A 25,947-nucleotide genomic window follows, 5' to 3' on the forward strand; every position below is an offset into this window, starting at 1 on the left:
CTCCCGGAAATCAAGAACTGTGAATGTACTCGAAAGAGTTACGTGCGATCTGTTGATAACTCGAAAGAGTTACCTGTTTAAAAGAGGTATCAGCTGTGGCTCAGTTCATAGCACCCTCGCCTTTGAATCAGAGGGTTGTGGGTTCATGTCCCACTCCCGGAAACCAAGAACTGTGATCGTACTTGAAAAGAGTTGCAATCTGTGACTGTTGATAACTCGAAAGAGTATCCTCACCAGCTTAATGCTCCTGGAATCCCAGGATTCACACTGGATAAAGAGACAAGAGGTGTCAGCTGTAGCTCAGTTCATAGCACCCTCGCCTTTGAATCAGAGGGTTGTGGGTTCATGTCCCACTCCCGGAAATCAAGAACTGTGAATGTACTCGAAAGAGTTACGTGCGATCTGTTGATAACTCGAAAGAGTTACCTGTTTAAAAGAGGTATCAGCTGTGGCTCAGTTCATAGCACCCTCGCCTTTGAATCAGAGGGTTGTGGGTTCATGTCCCACTCCCGGAAAACCAAGAACTGTGATTGTACTCAAAGAGTTGCAATCTGTGACTGTTGATAACTCGAAAGAGTATAAAGAGACAAGAGGTGTCAGCTGTGGCTCAGTTCATAGCACCCTCGCCTTTGAATCAGAGGGTTGTGGGTTCATGTCCCACTCCCGGAAAACCAAGAACTGTGATTGTACTCAAAGAGTTGCAATCTGTGACTGTTGATAACTCGAAAGAGTATAAAGAGACAAGAGGTGTCAGCTGTGGCTCAGTTCATAGCACCCTCGCCTTTGAATCAGAGGGTTGTGGGTTCATGTCCCACTCCCGGAAACCAAGAACTGTGATCGTACTCGAAAGAGTTGCAATCTGTGACTGTTGATAACTCGAAAGAGTATCCTCACCAGCTTAATGCGCCTGGAATCCCAGGATTCACACTGGATAAAGAGACAAGAGGTGTCAGCTGTAGCTCAGTTCATAGCACCCTCGCCTTTGAATCAGAGGGTTGTGGGTTCATGTCCCACTCCCGGAAAACCAAGAACTGTGATTGTACTCAAAGAGTTGCAATCTGTGACTGTTGATAACTCGAAAGAGTATAAAGAGACAAGAGGTGTCAGCTGTGGCTCAGTTCATAGCACCCTCGCCTTTGAATCAGAGGGTTGTGGGTTCATGTCCCACTCCCGGAAAACCAAGAACTGTGATTGTACTCAAAGAGTTGCAATCTGTGACTGTTGATAACTCGAAAGAGTATAAAGAGACAAGAGGTGTCAGCTGTGGCTCAGTTCATAGCACCCTCGCCTTTGAATCAGAGGGTTGTGGGTTCATGTCCCACTCCCGGAAACCAAGAACTGTGATTGTACTCAAAAGAGTTGCAATCTGTGACTGTTGATAACTCGAAAGAATAAAGAGACACAGTGAAACCGTGGTGTGTTTGAGTTGGGTGTTATAACCGCGGTGTGTTTGTGTTGGGCGGTATAACTGTGGTGTGTTTGAGTTGGGTGTTATAACCGCGGTGTGTTTGAGTTGGGCGGTATAACCGTGGTGTGTTTGAGTTGGGCGGTATAACCGTGTTGTGTTTGAGTTGGGGGGTATAACTGTGGTGTGTTTGAGTTGGGCGGTATAACCACGGTATGTTTGAGTTGGGCGGTATAACCGCGGTGTGTTTTAGTTGGGTGTTATAACCGCGGTGTGTTTGATTTGGGCGGTATAATCGCGGTGTGTTTGAGCTGGGCGGTATAACCGCGGTGTGTTTGAGTTGGGTGTTATAACCGGGGTGTGTTTGAGTTGGGCGGTATAACCGTGGTGTGTTTGAGTTGGGCGGTATAACCGTGGTGTGTTTGAGTTGGGCGGTATAACCGTGGTGTGTTTGAGTTGGGCGGTATAACCGTGGTGTGTTTGAGTTGGGCGGTATAACCGTGGTGTGTTTGAGTTGGGCGGTATAACCGTGGTGTGTTTGAGTTGGGCGGTATAACCGCGGTGTGTTTGAGTTGGGCGGTATAACCGTGGTGTGTTTGAGTTGGGCGGTATAACCGCGGTGTGTTTGAGTTGGGTGTTATAACCGTGGTGTGTTTGAGTTGGGCGGTATAACCGCGGTGTGTTTGAGTTCAGGGTATAGCGTAAATGTTTTATTCTGTAAGACTGGGTGAAATTTAGCTGCAGTACTATCCTTCACCAGCTGGTGTTCTGGAATTCGGCATCTTTGAAGGGGGTGTAATTCCCAGTTTTTTATTTTCCTTGGTGATTTGGTTCTGTAGTTAATTCGTAACATTCAGTTGGAACATTCCTGTTATCTGATTTCTGCTTTGTTTAGCCTCTTTCTCTTATACCACAACCAAAGTTTCACAGGCCCGCCAGTTGCTGATTCTTTGTGAGATTTCTCTAGTCATCCTGCAGTAGTGAATGGGTTAGCAGCCTTTAGACTAATAATCCTTTCATTCAGATCAGTTACTCAAACAGAGTTGGGGAGGGTTTGGGCAGGTTAGGAAGAGAGGCAGGGGTAGGGGGTAGTGGGTTTAAGGCTGTAGGTGGGTAGGAAGAAAGGAGGGTGTTCTATCCCCCTCCACCAGTCCACAAAGGGCAGCCCTCGAAGATTGAATGCTCCCCCCAACTTCCTTCCCACCCTTCCTACAAAATCAGGCTGCCCACTCTTGCCTGACTGCCCAAGCTAAACATTTTATGGCGTGGACAGTGTATTATCAGGGTGAATAACAAGTCTAATTGACCCTTGATTACCTATTTAAATATGGTGGGTGGGCTGCTGATTTCGGCACCCGCCCAACCCCTGTATTATGGGGGTGAGCTCGGGGGGGCGTGGGAAGGTGCTGGGGTGGGCACCTGCCCTATTTTACATTCCCCCCCCCCACTGAAAACACATCTGGCGGGGGCATGCAAACTGCAGCCCTTAGTCCCATTCCCCTCCTTTTCCCATAACCTTTTACACTTTTCCTTTTCAAATATCTTCTGTTTCACGGGCCTGAATTTTGCCGCTTAGCTCAAAGTCCTGCAGATGGGATTGAACGTGAGGTGACCTCACTCAGATGGGTGGCAGTGTTAGTATCTCTGTTGTTGGATGGTAAATACCCAGTGGTTAAATACCCAGTAGTTAATTACCCCATGGTTGAAGACTGTTTAATGCCCAGTAGTTTAACATCATAAGGTGAACAGGAGTTGGGTAGAGATTAGTTAATTATACCCAGATGTGTATATAAAGAAGAGTCAGCCAGCACTGGGGGGATTTTTCCTTTAACGTTTGGCTTTTAGTTTGCAGTGTCCCTTTAAGGGGCCACATCTTGTTTTGTCCCTCACTTTTCCTAATTTAGTTTAATTGGTTTATTGAAAAGAAAAGCACCGGGGAGACTGTGTTAGAGCGGAGAAGTCAACTCTGTGACAAGCAATGAATGGTCTTCACCAAAGCATCCTGGTCTCAGTGTTTCCTTCACAACCAGGCTCGGGAGGTTTCTCTGACTGGCAGGACCCCTGGGCCATCAAATTGCAGGCGGCAACCAATGAAGGGGCTGCTGCTCGGGCCGATGTCCAGCTAAGGAAGGCAGCCTGGTCCCAATCAGAGGGCCGGCAGCCCAGCAGCACCACCGCTACTGGTGGCTATTGCAGGGGCTGCAGCTCCAAGGAGAGAAGTGTGTAATGTTGGGGGAAGCCTGGGCCTGGAAATCAGAGTGGGGGTGGGATGTCAAGGGCAGTCATTGCTGCGGGGGAGAGGGTGTCATGTCTCTATGGGCCATGGAGCAACCATCAAGGAGGCCCCTGTCCCAGAACCACTGGAGAGGCTGCCTGTCTCCCCACGCAGAGGTTGGTCCCGACTGATACAGGAAAAATGCCCATGGAGGCAGCAGGTGGGCCAAAACTGGTCACTTAATTTGTTCAAGTGGCTGCCTGGTGGGTGGCTGAGCCACCAACATATACTGTGGCCATGGGGTGACATTGGGCTCTGCTCCTGATCCCTGCCCTACCACCTTGTCAGCACTCCCGCCTCCCAGCCCATTGCGGAGGGCCAGAAAACTCAGGCCATGGATTCCATTTCCCTCCCCGGTCCCAGTCTAACAAATATCAAATAAAAAGGAATTGGGGAAGTGTGAGAAAAACAATAGAGGGAAAGTTCAGGAATTAAATTTGAGTAAACAGCTTCAACTAACAGCGGGAAAGACAACCTGAAAGAATGTCCTGATTCTGTGCTTTAATTGATCTGATTCAGAGTGAAAATGGTGGGTGAACATAATTGAGCCTGTTGATCATTCCGTAACTGTACAAGTTGTGTGTTGAATAGGTTTGAGTGTTAACAAGGATCTGCTGAACTGGATGCTGGCTGCAGCTTGTAAACAGGGACATCTGGATGTCGTGAGGCTCTTAGTACATGTGTACAAGGCAGAGACTGACAGCTGTGGAATGAAGACAGGGGACCACCCCATCATCACAGGCCAGCCCCTGTATGCTGCAATGAAGGCAGGTATGTGGACAATCACGTCTCCCCCCTGCGTATCAGGGATACAGGAACATCACCAGTTTCCTTTCCCCTAACAACACCCACCCTCTCTCAGTTTACACTGCAGGTTCAACAGCTACAGGTTGCCTAAGCTATGGAGGTTGATAAGACTGTTGCCAAACAGTGGAGTATGGACACCAAGTGAGCACTGGCCCAGCTTGGCTGTGTGTCCTATCTTTATGGGCTTGGCCTCACACCACCTGGAAGTTCCCCTCCAAGCCACATACCAAATATATCGCCGTTCCTTCACTGTCGCTGGGTCAAAATCCTGGCACTCCCTTCTAACAGCACTGTGGGTGTACCTACACCACATGGACTGCAGCGGTTCAAGAAGGCAGCTCACCACCACCTTCTCAAGGGCAACTAGGGATGGGCAATAAATAGTGGCCTAGCCAGCGACGCCCACATCCCGTGAATGAATAAAAAAAGCACACTAAAATGACACGTGCAAAAGGAATTGGCAGAAATTACCCGCAACAGATATGAAAGATTTTTTGCAGATGATGTATTAAAGGTTTCTCTCTCACTGTTTATATAAGCTTATAATCTCAGGTAATGGCCCATCAGCAGAATGTCTGCCCTGCCCCTGACAGTCTGAAGAACTGCAAAGTGTGCAATGATTCATTTTGGTAGGAAAAACACAAATTTAAAGCGATTGGCAAAAGAAGCAATGGCGACGTGAGGAAAAGCGTTTTTACGCAGCGAGTGGTTAGGATCTGGACCCGAGAGTGTGGGGGAGGCTTTATATCTCCCCAGCTTCTCACCGAGCAGCAAGTTAAACAGCTGTATGTGGGCTTGATGTTTCTTTATTGCATTTTTGAATAATGATTCCATTATCTCTCCTACTCCTCACATTAAACTAATTGATCTTCAACTCCCTGGACTTGTTCTGTTTCCTTTCTTCAATATAAAAATGACATTAGCTGTCCTCTGACACTATTCCCTTTCCTAACAATGTAATAGGTGCCTCTGCTTTCTCAGTAAATCCTTTTGATTTGTGTGGGAATGTTATCTTCTTTAAGTTTGATTCGTTCCATCTTAAATTCCTTGATACCTTTTGTGCCCTTTTCTTCGAATGTCATGTCCACCCTGTTTGTCTCCTGGTAAATACTGAGGCAAAGCAACTGTTCAATCTTTCTAACACTTCACTGTCAGTGCCTGGGAGATGATCTTAGTGGAGTGCTCGCTACCTGATGTTGTAATTATTTACATTTCAGTGGAACACTTTATTTCTTTTTATATTCCTCGATGATTTAATTTTGTAGTTTCTCTCTCTTGGCCTTCCTGATTGTTTTGTGTTGTATTTTGTAACCTCTTTGTGTTCCCTCTCATTATCCTCTCTTGTCTATGAATTTAGTGTCTGCCTCCTCCTTAGTTCACCCATATCCAATTTGCCCTTCTCTCTTTTTTCACCCTGGGTGTTTCGTTATTAGCTGGTTTGTTCTAGTCTTTTTGCAGCACATATTTCTCCTAAACTCATTGTTTTAAATACTCCCCACTGCTGATCCGTCTCTTTGTCAATATTGTTTTGCAGTTTTTTGCCCCCATTCTATTTGTCTGGTAAATGTAGTAACTGAAGGTAAAGCCTCTCCCGCTGTCTATCAGGGATCACGTGATGTTCTGGGAGGCTCCAGCCAATGAGCTCTAAGCGCGGGAAATCCAGGGGGTGGGGCTTCCTGATGAGAGTCCTGATCGAGCGTGTAGCACCTGAGAAACTCTCCGTAATAAAGTTTATCTGTTTCTTGTTGAAACCTGTCCGCTCGGTCGAGTCATTACAGTAAATGGTTCCTGGTTTATTGGAGAGAGTTTCCCTCTGTTCCAGGGAGTGAAGAGATTGCAGGATTTCTCCTGGATAATGGGGCCAGTTTTTCATCTTACGTCTTACTGGATCACCCAGAACTCAGCAACCGGCTCCTGAGAAAACAGTTTACAGAACCGAGTAGCCAGTATGAAGGCTCTGACAGACAAACTGTAAGTAAATATTTCTACCCAATATTATCTGATAGCAGCAAAATAAGAAACAAAATGTTCCCTGTGTTTCCTGAACAGTGATTGGCAGCTGGTAACCAGGACATAAATGGATAAAGTCATCCACACCCGAACTTTGAGCGTTTGATCAGTGGAGTTTTGCAGTGTGATTTTCCTGCCTATAGAGGTCAGTCAGGGACTGAGGAAAGGCCACGAGTAACACAGATAATCACAGTGAAACAGCGAAACACTCACTTTACCAGGGGGTGAGCAAGAGTCAGGAGGCAGCTCAGCACCTGATTGGTGGGTGTATGAACTAACTCATAAGCTCATTTTTATAGGGCCAGGTCCAGGGTGAATGCTAAGTGGGTTAAACCATTTAGACTGACAGGAAACTACAGTTTACACAGTTACGTAGCCAATATTTTATACTAAATTCTGGGCCCTTTGCTCTCACCTCACTAAGTAATCCAGGCCAGGACCCCGATCTCAGTGCAATACTGAGGGAGTGCCGCACTGTCAGAGGGTCAGTGCTGAGGGAGTGCCGCACTGTCAGAGGGTCAGTACTGAGGGAGTGCTGCACTGTCAGAGGGTCAGTGCTGAGGGAGTGCCGCACTGTCAGAGGGTCAGTACTGAGGGAGTGCCGCACTGTCAGAGGGTCAGTACTGAGGGAGTGCCGCACTGTCAGAGGGTCAGTACTGAGGGAGTGCCGCACTGTCAGAGGGTCAGTACTGAGGGAGTGCTGCACTGTCAGAGGGTCAGTGCTGAGGGAGTGCTGCACTGTCAGAGGGTCAGTACTGAGGGAGTGCTGCACTGTCAGAGGGTCAGTACTGAGGGAGTGCTGCACTGTCAGAGGGTCAGTACTGAGGGAGTGCTGCACTGTCAGAGGGTCAGTGCTGAGGGAGTGCTGCACTGTCAGAGGGTCAGTACTGAGGGAGTGCCGCACTGTCAGAGGGTCAGTACTGAGGGAGTGCTGCACTGTCAGAGGGTCAGTGCTGAGGGAGTGCTGCACTGTCAGAGGGTCAGTACTGAGGGAGTGCTGCACTGTCAGAGGGTCAGTACTGAGGGAGTGCTGCACTGTCAGAGGGTCAGTACTGAGGGAGTGCCGCACTGTCAGAGGGTCAGTACTGAGGGAGTGCTGCACTGTCAGAGGGTCAGTACTGAGGGAGTGCCGCACTGTCAGAGGGTCAGTACTGAGGGAGTGCTGCACTGTCAGAGGGTCAGTGCTGAGGGAGTGCTGCACTGTCAGAGGGTCAGTACTGAGGGAGTGCCGCACTGTCAGAGGGTCAGTACTGAGGGAGTGCTGCACTGTCAGAGGGTCAGTACTGAGGGAGTGCTGCAGTGTCGGAGGGTCAGTACTGAGGGAGTGCCGCACTGTCAGAGGGTCAGTACTGAGGGGTGCTGCACTGTCAGAGGGTCAGTACTGAGGGAGTGCCACACTGTCAGAGGGTCAGTACTGAGGGAGTGCTGCACTGTCAGAGGGTCAGTACTGAGGGAGTGCCGCACTGTCGAAGGCGCAGTATTGAGGGAGTGCCGCACTGTCAGAGGGTCAGTACTGAGGGAGTGCCGCACTGTCGAAGGCGCAGTATTGAGGGAGTGCCGCACTGTCAGAGGGTCAGTACTGAGGGAGTGCCGCACTGTCGAAGGCGCAGTATTGAGGGAGTGCTGCACTGTTGGCAGGATAATTCTGAAGGAGTGTTCCATTGTGAGAGGGGCACTAATGCTGCACTGTTATGATACGGTGTTTCAGATGAGATGTTTAACTCGAGGTCCTGTCTGCCATCTCAGGAGGATGTGGAATATCCTGTAGAAGGACAGGATGTTTCTGTCTATATTGATCCCTTAACCAATTTCACTAAAGGGGCCACTTTGGCCCAGATCTTCCGGTCTCCGGAGGCTTGTACCTGGGAGCTGCCCTGGAAGATGTGTTGGGGGACCCCTCGGAAGTCCACATACACTGTCTACACGGGAATTCCCTGGGAAGTTTCAACTTCCATTGGTCAATTCCCCTGCATCTGGAACCTTCTGAATCTCAGAGTTAGAGTCGGAGACTTCAGACAGTTCCAAATCACTTAGCAGAATAGTTACCCAGGAAATGTTAGAAGCATTTAAACCAGTTCTAACTCCTGGGAAACTATTCCACTGATGCCCCTCTGACTATCCCCCCAACTCCTACCCCCTGACTACCCAACCTGGCTACCCTCACCCCTGACCACCTGACTAAAGTCACCACAGCCCAACTAAACTCACCCATCCCCCTGACTAGTTCCCCACCACCCCACTCTGACTACCCCCATCTCCAACTACACCTCCCACCCCCCAATCACCCAACTAAACTCACCTATCCCCCTGAATAGTCCCCCACCACCCCACTCTGACTACCCCCATCTCCAACTACACCTCCCACCCCCCAATCACCCAACCAAACTCACCCATCCCCCCCAACTAGTCCCCCACCACCCCACTCTGACTACCCCCATCTCCAACTACACCTCCCACCCCCCAATCACCCAACCAAACTCACCCATCCCCCCCAACTAGTCCCCCACCACCCCACTCTTGACTACCCCCATCTCCAACTACACCTCCCACCCCCCAATCACCCAACTAAACTCACCCATCCCCTCCGACTAGTGCCCCACCACCCCACTCACACCCCCACTACTCACTGACCCCCTGACTAAACCACCCTCTCCCCCAACTACCCCACAACCACCTCAAAACCTCCTGGCCCCCCCAATTACCCGAGCCGTGCATTTCCTGCATAATGACAGTGATTGGTGGGAAATTTGTTGGGACATTTTGAACACTTGATCTTCTTATTCACTAAGAATCTCTTGAAGTCTTCAGACGAAGCCGGATTCTTTTAGACCCTGTTCAAAGTTGCAGTGAGGGTCATCAGCTCCAAATTCATGTTACCTCACCTACCTTTATCCTGCCTTTGTAATCAGCAACTCACCTTAGATGCTGAAATTATTAAGGATGGAAGAAGGACAAGGGCAGCAGATAGATGGGAACACCACCACCTGGAAGTTCCCCTCCAAGCCACACACCATCCTGACTTGGAAATATACCACCGTTCCTTCACTGTCACTGGGTCAAAATCCTGGAACTCCCTCCCTAACAGCACTGTGGGTGTACCTACACCACATGGACTGCAGCGGTTCAAGAAGGCAGCTCACCACCAGCTTTCAAAATTTACAGATGATACAAAGGTTGGAAATGTTGTCAACTGTGATGGGGATAGTCTTGAACCTCAAAAGGACATAGACATGTTGGTGGATTGAGCAGATAAGTGGCAGATGAAGTTCAATGCAGAGAAGTGTGAGGTGATTTGTTTTGGCAGGAAGAATATGGTGAGACAGTATAAAATAAAGGGAGAGTCTCTAAAGGAGGTGCAGGAACAGAGGGACCTCAGTGCATACGTACATAGGTCACTGAAGATGACAGGACACGTTGAGAGAGCAGCTAATAAAGCATATAGTATCTTAGGCTTTATTAATAGGAGCAATGAATACAAGAATAAGGTGGTCATATTGAAATTGTATAAGACACTAGTTTGGCTCCATCTGGAGTACTGCATCCAGTTCTGGGCACCCTACTTGAGGAATGATGTGAAGGCTTTGAAGAGAATGTGGAGGAGATTCACAAGGATGATTCCCGGGATGAAGAACTGTAGCTATGAGGATAGATTGGAGAGGTTGGGACTGTTTTCCTTGGAGAAAAGAAGGCTGAGAGGAGACTTGATAGAGGTAGTCAAGATCCTGAGGGGTATGGACAGGGTAAATAGTGAGAAATGTTCCCATTCAAGAGAACATCAAAAACTAGAGGGTACAGATTCAAAATAATTGGCAAAAGGATGATGTGAGGAAAATTTTTTCACCCAGAGGATGGTTGGAGTCTGGAACAAACTTCCTTAAAGTGTGGTGGATGCAGGTTCAATCGAGGTATTCAAAAGGGAATTGGATTGCTACCTGAAAAGAGAGAATGTGCAGGGTTACTGAGATAAGGCAGGGGAGTGGGACTAGTTGAACGCTCTTTCAGACAGCCAGTGCAGACTCGATGGGCCGAATGGCCTCTTTCTGTACTGTAAGGATTCGATGATACTTCTCAAGGGTGATTAGGGATGGGTGTGAACCCTGGCCCAGCCAGCATTTCCTAACCACACCCCATGTATGAATAAAAACAAAAGATGGTATTATCTGGCTTCAGTCACAGCTGCAGGGAGCATTGAGCCTGTTGGGTTTGCTCTCTGACAGCCCCATCATTCTATGAAGAATATTGCAGGTTAAGGTATTCTTCACCTCAACCCCCATCTTGCTGGCCTGTTCAATGAAGAGCGCTTCTCCAGGGCAAATCATCCAAATCATCCAACTGGAATCAGATACACTTTGCTTTCTCTTTTAACACACTGAGGTACTATCCATACTTCTGATTCCAGAGTCCAAATCATTGGAGTGATGGGTGAACAACAGTGGACCCAGCACTGAACCTACACCATTCCCCACCTTTGTCAGTCTGAGTAAATACTCTTAACTCCCTACTCTCTGTTTCTATTTTGTAAGCAGCTTAGTATCCATCTATTACTTGTTCCCTGATGACATATGTCCTGACTTTAGTCTCGAGATGACTGTGAAAATCCAAACATATTACATTTACTACATTACTCTGTTATTTTTTCATAGAATTCATCTAGATTGTTTATGGGTAATCTTCCTTTATGAAATCCGTGCTGACTATTTTTTATTGGTTTTTTTTTGGCACCAAAATTCATGTTTAGGCCTTTATTCTGAGTATATGTCGACCTCCCCCATTCCCGCTTTTCTGCCAAAAAGTGCTAGACTCATATCAAGAGTCAGCCTCAGTTTTACACCTCAGAAATGCAAGCTTTACTCGCCTTATAAGTTAGCCCAGGGGATCAAGCAGGCGATACAGGCCATGTTGCTAAGAAGATACCTGGGAGTTTAAGACACGCCCACACAGAGTAGACCACCTGTGGTGAACGACGAACAGAAATGGATCCTACGGTAAAAATAATTAAATATAAAGCTGGTTTCAAGCTAAACTTTGTAACATTTGCTAACTCATCAAATAACTGTGCCGCAGCGAGGGAATTGGATATTGGTGAAAAACTGGTGTGAGAATGGAAGGAGGAATCCACTCTGAAAAAGATGCCCAAGACCATATGCACGATGGGAACAGGGACCAGCCACTGGCCTGATTTTAAGAAGCATTGGAACGAGGCTTCTAAAATCACCAGGATTGTTGCACTGACGTCAGAAATTCAATGTGTATATACTTACTTCAGTGAGCCAAATCAAGCCTCAGTCCAGCAAGATTTCAGAGCAACAGCTAGTTGGTGTAGCTGGTTTATGGAGCAGAAATGTCCAGTGTGGCAGCAGAAGGTTAAGATTGCTCAGAGTCTAAATGACCTCAATGCCAAAATGACCAGTGATTCATCATCAGACAGTGACAAAAACACAAGTACCCATTATGTCCCATCAGCAACATGGATGAAGCTCCCATGAATTTTGATATGCCCACCAATCGAATTATGGAGTGGAAAGGTCCTGGTGAAAGCCACAGGACATGATTCATGGTGGTACCAGCCTGCGCAGTCAATTGAACAAAATTAAAGCCTATGGTAATTTTCAAATGTAAAACCACGCTGAAAATCAAGTCCCCTGCAGGAGGTTTTGTGCATATCCATGACAACAGTTGGATGGGTGAGGATGGAGTGAAGTTGTGGATTGATGTGTGGAACAGGCGACCTAGTAGCCTACTCAAATACAGCGTGTTAAGGTGGAACATGTTCAGATCTGTTATCAAGATTATGATGATGTCAAGAGGTGCCTGTGAAGAAATACCGACCAGACTGCAGTTATACCAGGAAGTCTCATGTCCATAGTTCAACCTCTGGCTTTGTGCCTCGACAAGTCATTCAAGGATCATGTTTGCACCAAATAGAATGGACCAATGGTTGATGGAGGAAAACTTTCGCAAAGTGTGGAATTATGTGCACTGCCCCACTTGATGGTTTCCTCCATCATCAAATTGTAGGATGTTATTAATGCATCAATCATTATCGGATCTTTCAAAAAAATGCAGAATATCCAATTCAATGGTTGGGAAGGGAGACTATTTATTGTGGAGGGATGATTCTTAAACCAAGATTGCTAAATCTGATCCAGAGTGGGATCTTATGCTGTAGCCAAAGTGCCTTAGAATGAATTCGATGAACTCTTCACATCTGATGTGAAGACAATAAATTTGATGGTTTTTAAAAGATGTTGATTATGGTTAAAGCAATCCTTGTAGAATGAATTTATTCAATAAAACGTCTCACATTGATTTAATCTGAATTACTCGTGTTACTTTTTTTTTCACATTTCAAAATGGCGACACCTACACCAACACCGGTGTTTCACATTTACACTGGGTATGTAGGTCCACCCTGATCTTTGGAAGGATTTTTTAAAGCTTTAAAACTCGGCTTATATGTCACGATCACACCGTGTCTTTCCTAGCACCAATGTTAAACCAACTGCTATAAATGACTTGAAAACTGTGTTGATATCCAATTTATATACAATTAATGTATATAATACTGGCCAGTAACCAGAGGAAACTAAGAGACAAAAGAACCAGAGGTAGGATAAGAAATGTTTTTTACACAATATTAGGTATTTTTTTACAATTTTTGTGTTGTTATGATCTGGAACGCACTGTCTGAATGCTGGTGGAAGCAGATTGATTAATAACTTTCAAAAAGGAATTGGATATATACTTGAAAAATAAAACTTTGCAAGTCTATGGTGGAAAAAGCAGAGAAGTGGGCGATGGGAGTAAGTGGCCTCCTTCTGTACTGTAAGGTTCTCTATGACTCTTGTGTTTCAATTACAGGGCTTGTCACTGAAGTGGTCACATCTGAGGCTGCCCTGGTTAGAGTTGGACTGGTTTATAGATGTTTCCAATCAAATAACAGAACTTGATCTAAGTAAGAACACCCTCACTTACCTTCCTTCAGTTATTCCCTGGGGATTAGTGCATCTGAAAAAACTCAACTTGTCTGCAAACCAGCTGAAGGACTTGCCCAACGCAACCACTTCCGAAGAAATACTCTGTACAGGGTAAGTGACAAGTCAGAGGCATTGTTAGAGGCCATAGTCAGCCTTTTTTAAATTTATTCTTTCATGGGATGTGGGCATCGCTGGCAGAGGCCAGCATTTGTTGCCGATCCGTTATTGCCCTTGAACTGAGTGGCTTGCTCAGCCATTTCAGAGGGCAGTTAAGTGTCAACCACATTGCTGTGGGTCTGGAGTCACATGTAGGATCGCAGATTTGCTTCCCTACTAATGTGAACCAGATGGGTTTTTACAACAATTGATGATAGTTTCATGATCACCATTAATGAGACTAGCTTCCAATTCCAGATTTTATTATTTGAATAGCTGTGGTGGGATTTGAACCCATGTCCCTAAAGAATTCGCCTGGGCCTCTGGATTGCTAGTCCAGTGACATTACCACTGCCCACCATCTGTCCGCAACTTGCATTGCGTGTGTTTCAATGTTAAAGGTAGTGGGAACATGAAGAGATATACACAGAACCAGCTGCTAGGAATGGACAGAGTAGATAGTCAGAAGCTTTTTCCCAGGGTGGAAGAGTCAATTACTAGGGGACATAGATTTAAGGAGAAAACTATAGAGGAGATGTGCGGGGCAAGTTTTTTTACGCAGAGGGTAGTGAGTGTCTGGAATTCGCTGCCAGAGGAGGTGGTGGAAGCAGGTACGATAGTGGTGTTTAAGAGGCAGCTTGACAAATACATGAATAGGATGGGAATAGAGGGATACGGACTCCGGAACTGCAAAATGTTTTAGTTTGACAGGCAATATGATCGGCGCAGGCTTGGAGGGCCGAAGGGCCTGTTCCTGTGCTGTACTTTTCTTTGTTCTTTGTTCCTTGAATCTAACATGAAAACAGAAACTGGAAACACTCAGCAGATCAGGTAGTGCCTGTGTAGAGAGAGAGGAACTCTAAAAACAATTCACACCTAATATGTAAAGCTGACTGTTCTCTCCTCAGAGATTGAGTAACCTGGTGAGTATTTGCACTTACAGCAACGGTTGCATGAAGCTGATTCCAAACCTTTAAATTATACCACGTGGCACTGTTTAATGATTTAAACATCAAGGCCTTGAAGTGATACAGATACTGGGGTAGAACTCAACTGTCAACAGGTTCAACTGAATCAAAGCCACCCTCAGTTCTTGGGTTTCTCTATTAAACATAAATTCATCTCTGAATCCAATGAGCTGTATCAACTATAGCTTAGTGGGTAGTACTCTTCCCAGTGACTCAGATGGTTGTGAGTTTAAGTCCCACTCCCACTCCAGACTGACACTCCAGTGCAGTACTGAGGGAACTCTGCACTTGTGGAGCTGCCATCTTTCAGATTAGATGTTAAACCGAGGCTACGTCTGCCCTCTCGGGTGGATGTAAAAGATCCAATGGCACTATTTGAGGAAGAGCAGGGGAGTTGTCCCTGGCCGATAGTTGTCCCTGATTCAACATAAACAAAAAGGTTAACAGGGCATTATCACATTGCTGTTTGTGGGAGTTTGCTGTGTGCAAATTGATTGTTGTGCTCCCACAATACAGCAGTGACTACACTCGAAGTATTGCTTCATTCGCTTTGAGATGTCTGGTGGCTGTGAAAGATGTTATATATAGACAAGTGTTCCTTTCTTTAAAGCTTAGAATCAGCACATTCGGAAATCTCAGGCCTGGAACTCCTCGGACATAAACATTCTGAGTCGAGGTAGAGGTAATAGTGTGACTGGTGTTAACAATGGAATTAACAGGATTATGTTCCATTTCTTTAGCATACTGGAGATTGATGTGTCAAAGAACCAACTGAGCTGCCTGCCCATGGGCTTCTTACATCTCCCAAAGCTTGAAAAACTCACAGCTTTCACCAATTTACTGGAGAAGTTATTTGATGAGGAGAAAGGTACAGCGATCTCAATCTGAGAAAATATCCCAAATTGTTCTTTCTTTACACTGTGTGATTGGTTAGTTAAATGATCGACTCCTGTGTGATTTGTTAGTTAAATGTTTGACTCCTGTGTGATTTGTTAGTTAAATGATTGACTCCTGTGTGATTTGTTAGTTAAATGATTGACTCCTGTGTGATTGGTCAGTTAAATGATCGACTCCTGTGTGATTTGTTAGTTAAATGATCGACTCCTGTGTGATTGGTTAGTTAAATGATTGACTCCTGTGTGATTGGTCAGTTAAATTGTCAATTCCTGTGTGATTGGTCAGTTAAATTGTCAATTCCTGTGTGATTGGTCAGTTAAATGGTCAATTCCTTTACCTCCAGCAACGAATTGGATTGGATTGCGGAAACTGCAGGCGATCGATGTTTCTGACAATAAACTTGAGCTTTTGCCCACAACTTTCCTGCACTGTTTCAAATCCTTGAGCAGCCTGAAAGTGTCTCAGAATATGCTCAAGTGCTTTCCTGAACCCTGGGCCTGTCCTTTGGTGAGTACAGTTTTACAGAATTCACAAAGAATTTGTTTAAACTGAACAAAAGGTTGAGGTGGGGGGGTCTGGAATTGAACCAGGTTTTAAATCCGTGTGCTGTGGAAAGCAGTGACTGCACCATAACCAGATCTGAAATGGAGGGAGCGGGTCAGGACCCTGGTGTTTTAAATCATGAGGGGAATTTCTGTGATGAACAGGGGCTAATCCTTAAGATAAGGAACGAACTGTAACTAAATTTCACACTTAGAATAGTCTGTTATCCAGCAGAGTAGATGAAGTCCAGTTGAACTATTTGAAAATAGATCCCTGATTCAGGTGGAGGTGATATGAGTTTGGGCTAAGGTAGAATCTGGTGCGATGGACTTAAATGATGGGGCAAACAGATCAAAGGTCCCTCTAACCTTTATCTGGGTGTCCATCACCACCTTAGGAACTTGTCTGAACTTGGTAGATCCTGGGGAAGCCATTGTACTAAACACAATATCAGGAATCTGTATCAGAACATTATGCTGGCCAGTGACATAGTCATTCACCTTGTTCTAGGTCCTGGATTTCATCACCACTTCATTTCTCCTAGGTTTCTATGTTTCTGGTATCATTGGAGGGCTACATTAGTATTAAAGAGGTTAAGGAGCTATAAGTGTTTGTGATTTGATTGATTTCTACCCCTTTTACTTTGCTGTCCTTTTGAAATGTATCCTTTTTCAGCTCTTCACAAGCAAACACCACCAAGAAGGCAACCCTGCCCTTATCTTGAGGTCTTTACTCTCAAAAAATTTAGACAGATTTAGGCACGGTCCCAAAAACTACAATGGGATAATGAGAAGGTAAACCTGTTTCAGATGTTAGTTCAAGGATAAATATTGGCCAAGACACTTTAGACCATTTCTGTTCTTCAAATCTGAAACTTATGTCTAAACTTTTGGAGTCAGAACAAAGTCCCAGATGGAGAAAAAGTTTGGAAAGTTGTATATCTGGTCAAATCTGTCACCATGGTGATCACTCCAGCCCAACAATGGACAGGTTCCAGAGCTGTAGTGCCAGCATTGTGCTTAGGATGGAAACCTCAAATACCGGATTCTGTTTGAATGCCTAAATTCTTCAGAAACCACATTGTAAAGCGTGTTCTGGATTCACTTGTGTGGCAATGGGTGAACTTATTTTAAAAACAACACTCTGTGTTAGAAAGCATGAGGCTTTTAAAGTGAGGCAGAACTCTAATAAAATCATCTCCATGTTACTAACTGAGTGAGGGTCAGTGAGAAGCTGCACCAAACATAGTTGACTGGGGACAGAGGATACAGATGGAAAGCTGGGCAAAGAAAGCTGGCCCGGCCAACACAGTACAGGGGCTGTTTCGCAAAGATTTATTCATATCCTGAGTAGTGGTGACTGTTCCCTGTTGTTGTGGTTTATACAGCACAAACAAGGCCTGTTCTGTCTAACGGTGCATCACTGAACAACCATCACTCACTCACATTGAACAATAGTTTGCTCCGAACTCATTCTTTTCTACAGGAAGGGTCCAATCTGTACAGTTGGGGATAAAAACGGAAAATGGTGGAAGAACTCAGCAGCTCTGACAGCCTCTGTGGAGAGAGAAACAGAGTTAACATTTTGAGTCCGTATGACCCTCCTTCAGAACTGTTTTTGTTTTCTGTTTTTGACGTTTTCTGTTTTTATTTCTGTTTTTGTTTCAGATTTCCAGCATCTGCAGTATTTTGCTTTTATCTTATGTACAGTTGGGGATACATTATTACAGCATAGCTGTCAGTGAAACCGAGTGCTGTCATTTGACAGGGTGCAATCCTTGACAATTAATGGAGCTCTATCCTCATTACAAGACACTATCCTCATTATATGGATGGTGAAAGGTTAACATGGTGATGCCACACGTAAAGAATGACAAAATAACTTTCATTTACAGGTTTTTAAATGAATTGTTACCAACACTTGTGGTGTTTTTGTCAAAACAAAAATAGTTTGCCTTTAAATAAAAAGCATGCCTCTCTATCAACGCTTCGTATCATAAACGATATCCATCTTTCCATCTTGTTTGCACCTTGCTGGTCAGCTCTGTGTTAAACATCGCCGAATGTGTCTCACTCTAGTATGGCAGTCTGCCACACTTACTGCACAGGGGGATGAGAAGGCACAGGATTCACTGGCCTCTGCTTTTGACCCTCTTCTTGGCCAGCTGTGCTTTCCGATTCTCCTTGCCTATTCCAATTCCCTTCCAGAGGGTTAGCGTCCAGAGGGTCCACCTCCAGAGGGTCCCGTGATGGCAGCTGTTTCCATGTGGTCTGTGCTGATGCCTCATATCACACCTGCAGCTATTCTTGTGAAGGAAATATGGACATCTGACTGGGTGTGACTCAGCCGCCAGTTCACCATACAGAAGGTGTTTGGTCCTGGAGTGTGCTGATTTCAACAGCATTACCCAGCCAATGGTATCTGCGATAACGTGACCATGTTTGCTGGATTGGGGATGGACAATTATAATAAATAATAATCACATTTTGCCTGTACCTCCCAAGAGAAGGGGAAATGACTAAAGCTAATAAGATGATTAAAATTCAAATTCTATTCTTTATTTCTAGAAATTTTGTAATGCTTCTGGGAATTTACTGGAATTCATTCCGAACACACTCTGTATCTTCTGGAAGAATTATCTTAAAGAAGTAAATTTCTCTGACAATTTATTGAAGGAAGTGCCAGCAAACATCTTTGAGCTTAAGGTATTTGTGCACAATTTCGGGATTTCTTTTCTACAATTGAATTGTAATCATTCTGTACGATAGACTGAATGGTGCAAAACCATCCGGACTGGGAATTTCCATAGGATTTCTGCTCAACCCTTACATGTCCATCCTACCATGCCGTTGACTTGGATAAAGGAATAGAGAGTTAGATATCAAAGTTTGCATTGGGTTTAGGGGCACAGCGTGGTGTGTAGATGGAATTAGGAAGTCACAATGTGAGGAAGTTGGACAGGACCTTCATCAGTCCCCATCTAGAGGACCGTGTCCAGTTCTGGCCAGCATGCTGAGCAAGGGGAGGGGGCAATGTCAATTTACCAGAATGATAGTGGGACCTAAAGGGTTAAACGTTAGGACAAATTGCATAAGAGTGAAATTAGAGTGCGGCTATTTAGGAGGGAAGTGAGGAAGTACCTCTGCACACAAACCTGCTAAAGGCTGTGAATGCTGGAGGTCAATTGGAGCTTTCAGAACTTGGGTCGATTGATTTTTGTTAAGTAAGGATGTCAAGGTTTATGGAGCAAATGTGCGTAAATGGAGTTGAGGGACAGGTCAGGCTTGATCTGATTGAGTGGCAGAGCAAGCTCAAGGGACTGAATGGCCTCCTGATTCTGTGTAACCTTCCTCCAAAGTAATAACAGCCGATTGTGAGGACACACAGGGAAGCTAGTACCCACTTCATGTACCTCCTCCTCTAACATTTCCCTATTATGTTTTTCCCTTTGTACGATTTCTGTCACACCCACATGTCACACTTAAACTTACTAATTTATTGTATTTGCCTCTGATGGAGTATCTTAGCTAAAAGGTCAATGGTGCTCAGATGCTACTCGCAATTCCTTTAATCTGACACTCTGGCAATATCCCAACCCCACACCCATGACTTTCCCCTCCTCCTGTTCCAGATCCTCGGTCCCAGTTTCCTGTGCATATCATGGCAATATTACATGCAATGTTGCTTTTTCTGTTTGGTGAATGTTTTAGTGTTAACCTGTGCTGTGACTGTTGAACTACAATATGACAAACCATCTTTTAACTGATTACAGGCCCTGAACTCTCTGAAATTGTCTGGCAATCAGTTACAATCACTTCCTCCAGTGGACAGATGGCAGTGCTCGAACCTCAAATCACTTGATCTCTCTCGAAATCAGCTTGGAAAGTGAGTGCTGTCTAACGGTGTGTTTACAAGTAAACAGGCTTTCTCCTGTTCCCTTCATGTTGATAGGTTTGAAGGGGTGGAGGGGGGAAGAAATTTCAGGAGCCTAAGTGTGCCCGGCAGTGAGGTACAGTGAGATTACCCACGGCCAACTGTCTGGGTCCATGCCAAATCCCAAGGGATGGGGTTATCTCAATATCTGAAATAGGCTTCGCATCATTAGAGGTGCCCATCCTGAGTGCTTACCCTGGACTTGCTTTTGAACCTGCACTCCGAGTGTCCATTGAATGATTGGAGCAGGCGCTGAGGGAGAGGTGGGCACTGGGGATTGTCAGTGGAGCTGGACACTGCTGTAAGTTTGGGGAGGGGGTGGGACAGGTTGAGTATGCCAGGGTCAGGCTGACAGACTGTGACTAGGAGGCTGAGAGGGGTGGGGGCCTGGGGTGGACAGCAAGAGGGGGAGAGGAAACACGAGGTGGGGGGGGGGAGGGTTTATGAAGGTACTGGGATCCTATAAAGGAGGTGCCCCTTGCCCCTTGCCCCTTGCCTGCCACCAGCCAGAGCAGTGAATGCTGCCAGGCTTCACACTTAGTGCTGGCCTTCGGCTGCCATGGGAAAGGTTGAGGTGGGAAGAGGATCTTAATGGCTATTAATTGGCCACACTTGACTGACAGGTGGATGGGTCACCCAAAGCCTCCCTGCCGTGTGTAAAATGGCAGCAGGGGTGGCTGGGTAGGTGCCGGGAACAACACCCAGGGCATTGCACCCATTTGTACCATCCCCTGCCTGGGAACCTGGCCCCGGGAACACAAAATTCAGCCTCTGATGACCAGAATTGGACACAATATTCTCGGGGTGACCTAACCAGAACCTTAGAAAGGTTCAGCATAGCTTCACTGATTTTGGACTCAATACCTCTATGTAAAAACCCAAGAGGCTTGAGTAACTAATCTCGTAACATGTCCCAGCACCTTCAAAAACGCCAAGGTCTGTCCCTGCACATTCCTCTCGAGAATTGTGCCATTGAGTCTCTATTGCCTCTCCCTATCCCTTCTGCCAAAATACATCGCCTCACACTTCTCTGTATTAAATTCCATCCACCACCTGCCTGTCCCATTGTGTCATGTTGCAGTGGAGTATGGTGAGTGTCGGATTACTATTGTGCGTTGAGCGCGTTGCGGGCACAGCGCATCAGGCTATGACATGGTGTTTAGTGATTACTAAGAGCTCACTATGATTCCTATGACTGAGTGTTTTGTTTTATTTTCCTGTGTACAGGAGCGAAGAAGGAGCCAGATGTAGAAAAGTCAGTTTTTTTACAACGCGACAAAAGAGAAATACAGACACAGGTAACAAATCCACAGGAAGCCAGATGGAGCTTTGGGATTTGCATGGGAGGAGGCCCTTCAGCCCCCGTTGAACATAGACCCTGCTCACGATGTTTTAACACAGTCCAATTTCCTCCCTTTCTCCTTTTTAATTCTGCTTCTTCCAATATTTACAGAATTTGAATCACTTGTGGTCAAGATCCCATCATTTTTAAACTTGTTCCTGGGTTGTGGGCTTCCCTGGCAAATGGAACCTTTGTTACCCATCCCTAATTGCCCTTGAGAAGGTGGTGGTGAGCTGCCTTCTTGAACCGCTGCAGTCCATGTGGTGTAGGTACACTCACAGTGCTGTTAGGAAGGGAGTTCCAGGATTTTGACCCAGTGTCAGTGAAGGAACGATATATTCCCAAGTAAAGCAAAGAAGTCTTACTGCAATTGTATACAGCATTCACACGACTTCACCTGGAGTAGTGTGTGCGGTTGTGGTCTCCTTACCTAAGGGAGGATATACTGGCCGTAGAGGGAGTGCAACGAAGGTTCACCAGACTAATCGCTGGGATGGTGGGATTGTCCTGCAAGGAGAGATTGAGGAGACTGGGCCTGTATTCTCTAGAGTTTAGCAGAATGAGAAGTGATCTCATTGAAGCATAGAAAATCCTTACAGGGCAAGACAGGGCCGATGCAATAAGGATGTTTTCCCTGCCTGGGGGAGTCTAGAATCAGGAGACACAGTCTGAGAATGAGAGGTAAGTCCTTTAGAACGGAGATGAGGAGGAATTTTTTCACTCAGAAAGTGGTGAATCTTTGGAACTCTCTACCCCAGAGGGTTGCGGAGGTTCAGTCATTGAGTATATTCAAAGCAGAGATGGGTAGATTTCTAGTTATTAAAGATATCAAGCGATATGGGGATAGTGCAGGAAAATAGTGTTAAGATAGAAGATCAGCCATGATCTAGTTTTTTATTCATTCACGGGATGTGGGCGTCGCTGGCTGGGCCAACATTTATTGCCCATCCCTAATTGCCCTTGAGAAGATGGTGGTGAGTTGTCTTCTTGAACCACTGCAGTCCATGTGGTGTAGTTACACCCACTGTGCTGTTAGGGAAGCAGTTCCAGGATTTTGACCCAACGACAGTGAAGGAACGGCCGATATATTTCCAAGTCAGGATGGTGAGTGGCTTGGAGGGGAACTTCCAGGTGGTGGTGTTCCCATCTATCTGCTGCCCTTGTCCTTCTAGATGGTAGTGGTCATGGGTCTGGAAGGTGCTGCCTAAGGAGCCTTGGTGAATTCCTGCAGTGCATCTTGTAGATGATACACACACTGCTGCTACTGTGCGTCGGTGGTGGAGGGAGTGAATGTTGAAAGTGGTGGATGAGGTGCCAATCGAGTGGGCTGCTTTGTCCTGAGTGGTATTGAACTTCTCGACAGAAGCCACCCTCATCTAGGCAGGCGGAGAGTATTCCATCAAACTCCTGACTTGTGCCTTGTAGATGGTGAACAGGCTTTGGGGTGTCAGGAGGTGAGTTACTCACTGCAGAATTCCCAGCCTCTGATCTGCTCTTGTAGCCACAATATTTATATGCCTGGTGCAGTTCAGGTTCTATGCAATTGTAACCCCCAGGATGTTGATGATAATTCTCTGTGTAAAAATGCTTCTTCTAATTTCCCCCACTCTATACAGAGTGCTTACCTCTAGATCATGGTTTCTTGCCCGTGAATCTCTGTTAGTGAAAAGAATCTATGTTTATTTTCCTTATAAGTATCATTCTGAACAGCTCCATCAAACCTCCTGTAATCCACTCACTTTGTTAGAACCCATTTGTCATTGTCCCTGCCTTCGCTTGTAACCCAGAGCCCACATTTCTGGGATCATTCTGATAAATCTGTGTCTCCGGGGTTGCTATATACCTCTTAAAGTGAGGAGTCCAAAACTGCACACAGTTCTGTATTAAATATTGTATGAAGCATCCTTGATCTCTCTACTTTCATATTCAGTCTGTCTTAATAGCTTTTTAAATTGCCCACCTGCTTTTAAGAATACATTTCTCTACACACTTTGATCCAGCCACTGCATTGAGAGATTGGCCCTTTAACAAATACCTCGATTGATTGATTATTCTTGTTCCAGGAACTGGCTTTGCACATCTTGTTCATTACTTAGCTACGTCTGCCACTTCTCTGTCCATGTGTATTCCTTCTCACACAGAGGAAGCACCTGGACTCACACTTACTGACTATACCAACAAGGCACAAGTATTTAGTTATCGGATAAAACCTTCTCACTTACCCGTCCTAGGCCTCGGTATGAACTCTGAATGAGGTCAAAACTCTGTCTGTTAAATGTGTCTTACCAAGTATAAGAATGTCATTTGTCCACTTACCCACCCTCACCTTCTGCCCACAAATAAACTGTCTTCATTTTTTTTGATCTCAGAATATGGGCATTTCTGGCAAGGCCAGTGTTTATTTTGCATCCACAGTTACCCTTGGGAAGGTTTTTGTGAGCCACCTTTTTGAATCACTGGTAGCAGTTTAATACAACACAAAAGCGGGGAAGTTACTTGACTAGGTAGTTAGAGTCCACCACCTTGATGTAGGACTGGAGTCATGTCAAGACTAAGGAAGATTTCATTCCCTAAAAAATGACCATGAACTAGTTGGGTTCCTGACAGCTTCATGGTCACTTTTACTCACACCAGCTTTTTATTTCCAGATGTTTTAAACTGAACTCAAATTCTCAAACGACCATTATGGAGCACCACAGAGTCACAGTTGTTACTGTGTGTTGTAGGAAACTATAGACCAGTTAGTTTAACGTCTGTCACTGGGAAATTGTTGGAATCCATTATTAAGGAAGTAGTAATGAGGTATTTGGAAAGTCAAAATGCAATCCATCAGAGTCAGCATGGTTTTATGAAGAGTAAATTGTGTTTGACCAATTTACTAGAGTTCTTTGAAGATGTGACAAGCAAAGTGGATAATGGGGATCCTGTAGATGTAGCATATCTGGACTTCCAGAAGGCCTTTGATAAGGTGCCACACAAAAGATTAATACACAAGATAAGGTCACACAGAGTTAGGTGTAATATATTAGCTTGGATAGAGGATTGGCCAACCAACAGAAAGCAGAGAGTCGGGAATAAATGGGTCTTTTTCTGGATGGCAAGCTGTAACTAGTGGTAACCACAGGGTTCGGTCCTTGGGTCCCAACTATTTACAATCTATATTAATGACTTGGATTCAGGGATAGAAGGTACTATAGCTAAATTTTCAGATGACACCAAAATAGGTGGGGAAGTAAGTTGCAATGAAGAAATAAGAAATTTACAAATGGATATGGACAGGTTAGGTGAATGGGCCAAAATTTGGCAGATGGAGTTTAACGTGGATAAGTGTGAGGTTATCCATTTTGGTCGGAAGAATAAAAAGGCGACTTATTATTTAAATGGAGAGAAACTTCAGAATGCTTCAGTGCAGAGGGGTCTGGGTGTCCTCGTGCATGAATCGCTGAAAGCTAGTGTACAGGTACAGCAGGTAATAAGGAAGGCAAATGGAATTTTGGCATTTATTGCTAAAGGAATAGAGTATAAAAATAGGGAAATGTTGTTGCAACTGTACAAGGCATTGATGAGACCGCACCTGGAGTACTGTGCACAGTTTTGGTCCCCTTACTTGAGGAAGGATGTAGTTGCATTGGAGACAGTTCAGAGGAGGTTCACGAGATTGATTCCAGAGATGCGGGGCCTGTCTTATGAGGAGAGGTTGAGCTGTTTAGGCCTATACTCGCTAGAGTTTAGAAGGATAAGAGGAGATCTAATTGAGGTATTTAAGATGCTAAAGGGATAGAAAAAGTAGACATGGAGCAGATGTTTCCCCTTGTGGGGCATTCTAGAATGAGAGGCCATAGTTTTAGGCTAAGGGGTGGTAGATTTAAATCAGAGATGAGGAGGAATTACTTTTCTCAAAGGGTCGTGAATCTGTGGAATTCACTACCTCAGAGTGCAGTGGATGCCAGGACGCTGAATAAATTTAAGGAGGAGATAGACAGATTTTTAATTAGTAACGGGTTGAAAGGTTATGGGGAGAGGGCGGGAAATTGGAGTTGAGGCCAAAATGAGATCAGCCATGATCGTATTGAATGGCGGGGCAGGCTCGAGGGGCTGAATAGCCTCCTAGTGCTCCTAGTTCTTATGTTCTTATGTTTTTATGTTATGGTGCAGAAGGAGGCCATTCAGTCCATCGTGCCTGCACCAGCTCTCCAAATAGGCGTTTTGACTCAGTGCCATTCTCCTGCCTTTTCCCCACATCCCTGTACATTGTTTCTATTCAAATAATCATCTAATACTGTCTCGAATGCCTCGATTGAACCTGCCTGCACCACACTTCCAGGCAGTGCATTCCAGACCTGAACCAATCGCTGTGTGAAAAGGTTTTTTCTCACTTGACATTTGCTTCTTTTGTAAATCACTTTAAATCTGTGCCCTCTCATTCTCGATCCTTTTATAAGCAGGAACAGTTTCTCCCTATCTACTCTGTCCAGCCCCCTCATGATTTTGAACACCTCTATCAAATCTCCTTTTAGTCTTCTTCTCTCCAAGGAGAACACTCCCAACCTCTCCAATCTATCTTCGTAACTGAAGTTTCTCAGCCCTGGAACCATTCTCATTAACCTCTTCTGCACTATCTCCAATGTGTTCAC

The 25,947-nt window shown here is 45.4% G+C and overlaps 1 protein-coding gene across 1 annotated transcript in view; it reads left to right on the top strand.

Moving 5' to 3' along the window:
- Positions 1-25,947, top strand: part of lrrk1 (leucine-rich repeat kinase 1) — a 179,755-nt gene that overhangs the window by 55,476 nt on the left and 98,332 nt on the right. Inside the window, exons 5-12 of the mRNA XM_078530495.1 lie at positions 4,272-4,451; positions 6,310-6,458; positions 13,359-13,585; positions 15,339-15,466; positions 15,839-16,002; positions 18,606-18,743; positions 19,811-19,923; positions 21,199-21,269. Of these exons, the coding sequence (XP_078386621.1) occupies positions 4,272-4,451; positions 6,310-6,458; positions 13,359-13,585; positions 15,339-15,466; positions 15,839-16,002; positions 18,606-18,743; positions 19,811-19,923; positions 21,199-21,269 (1,170 nt within the window). The remainder of the gene's footprint in view (positions 1-4,271; positions 4,452-6,309; positions 6,459-13,358; positions 13,586-15,338; positions 15,467-15,838; positions 16,003-18,605; positions 18,744-19,810; positions 19,924-21,198; positions 21,270-25,947) is intronic.

This window comes from Cetorhinus maximus, chromosome 26 (assembly GCF_964194155.1).
Source record: "Cetorhinus maximus chromosome 26, sCetMax3.hap1.1, whole genome shotgun sequence".
NCBI lineage: Eukaryota > Metazoa > Chordata > Chondrichthyes > Lamniformes > Cetorhinidae > Cetorhinus > Cetorhinus maximus.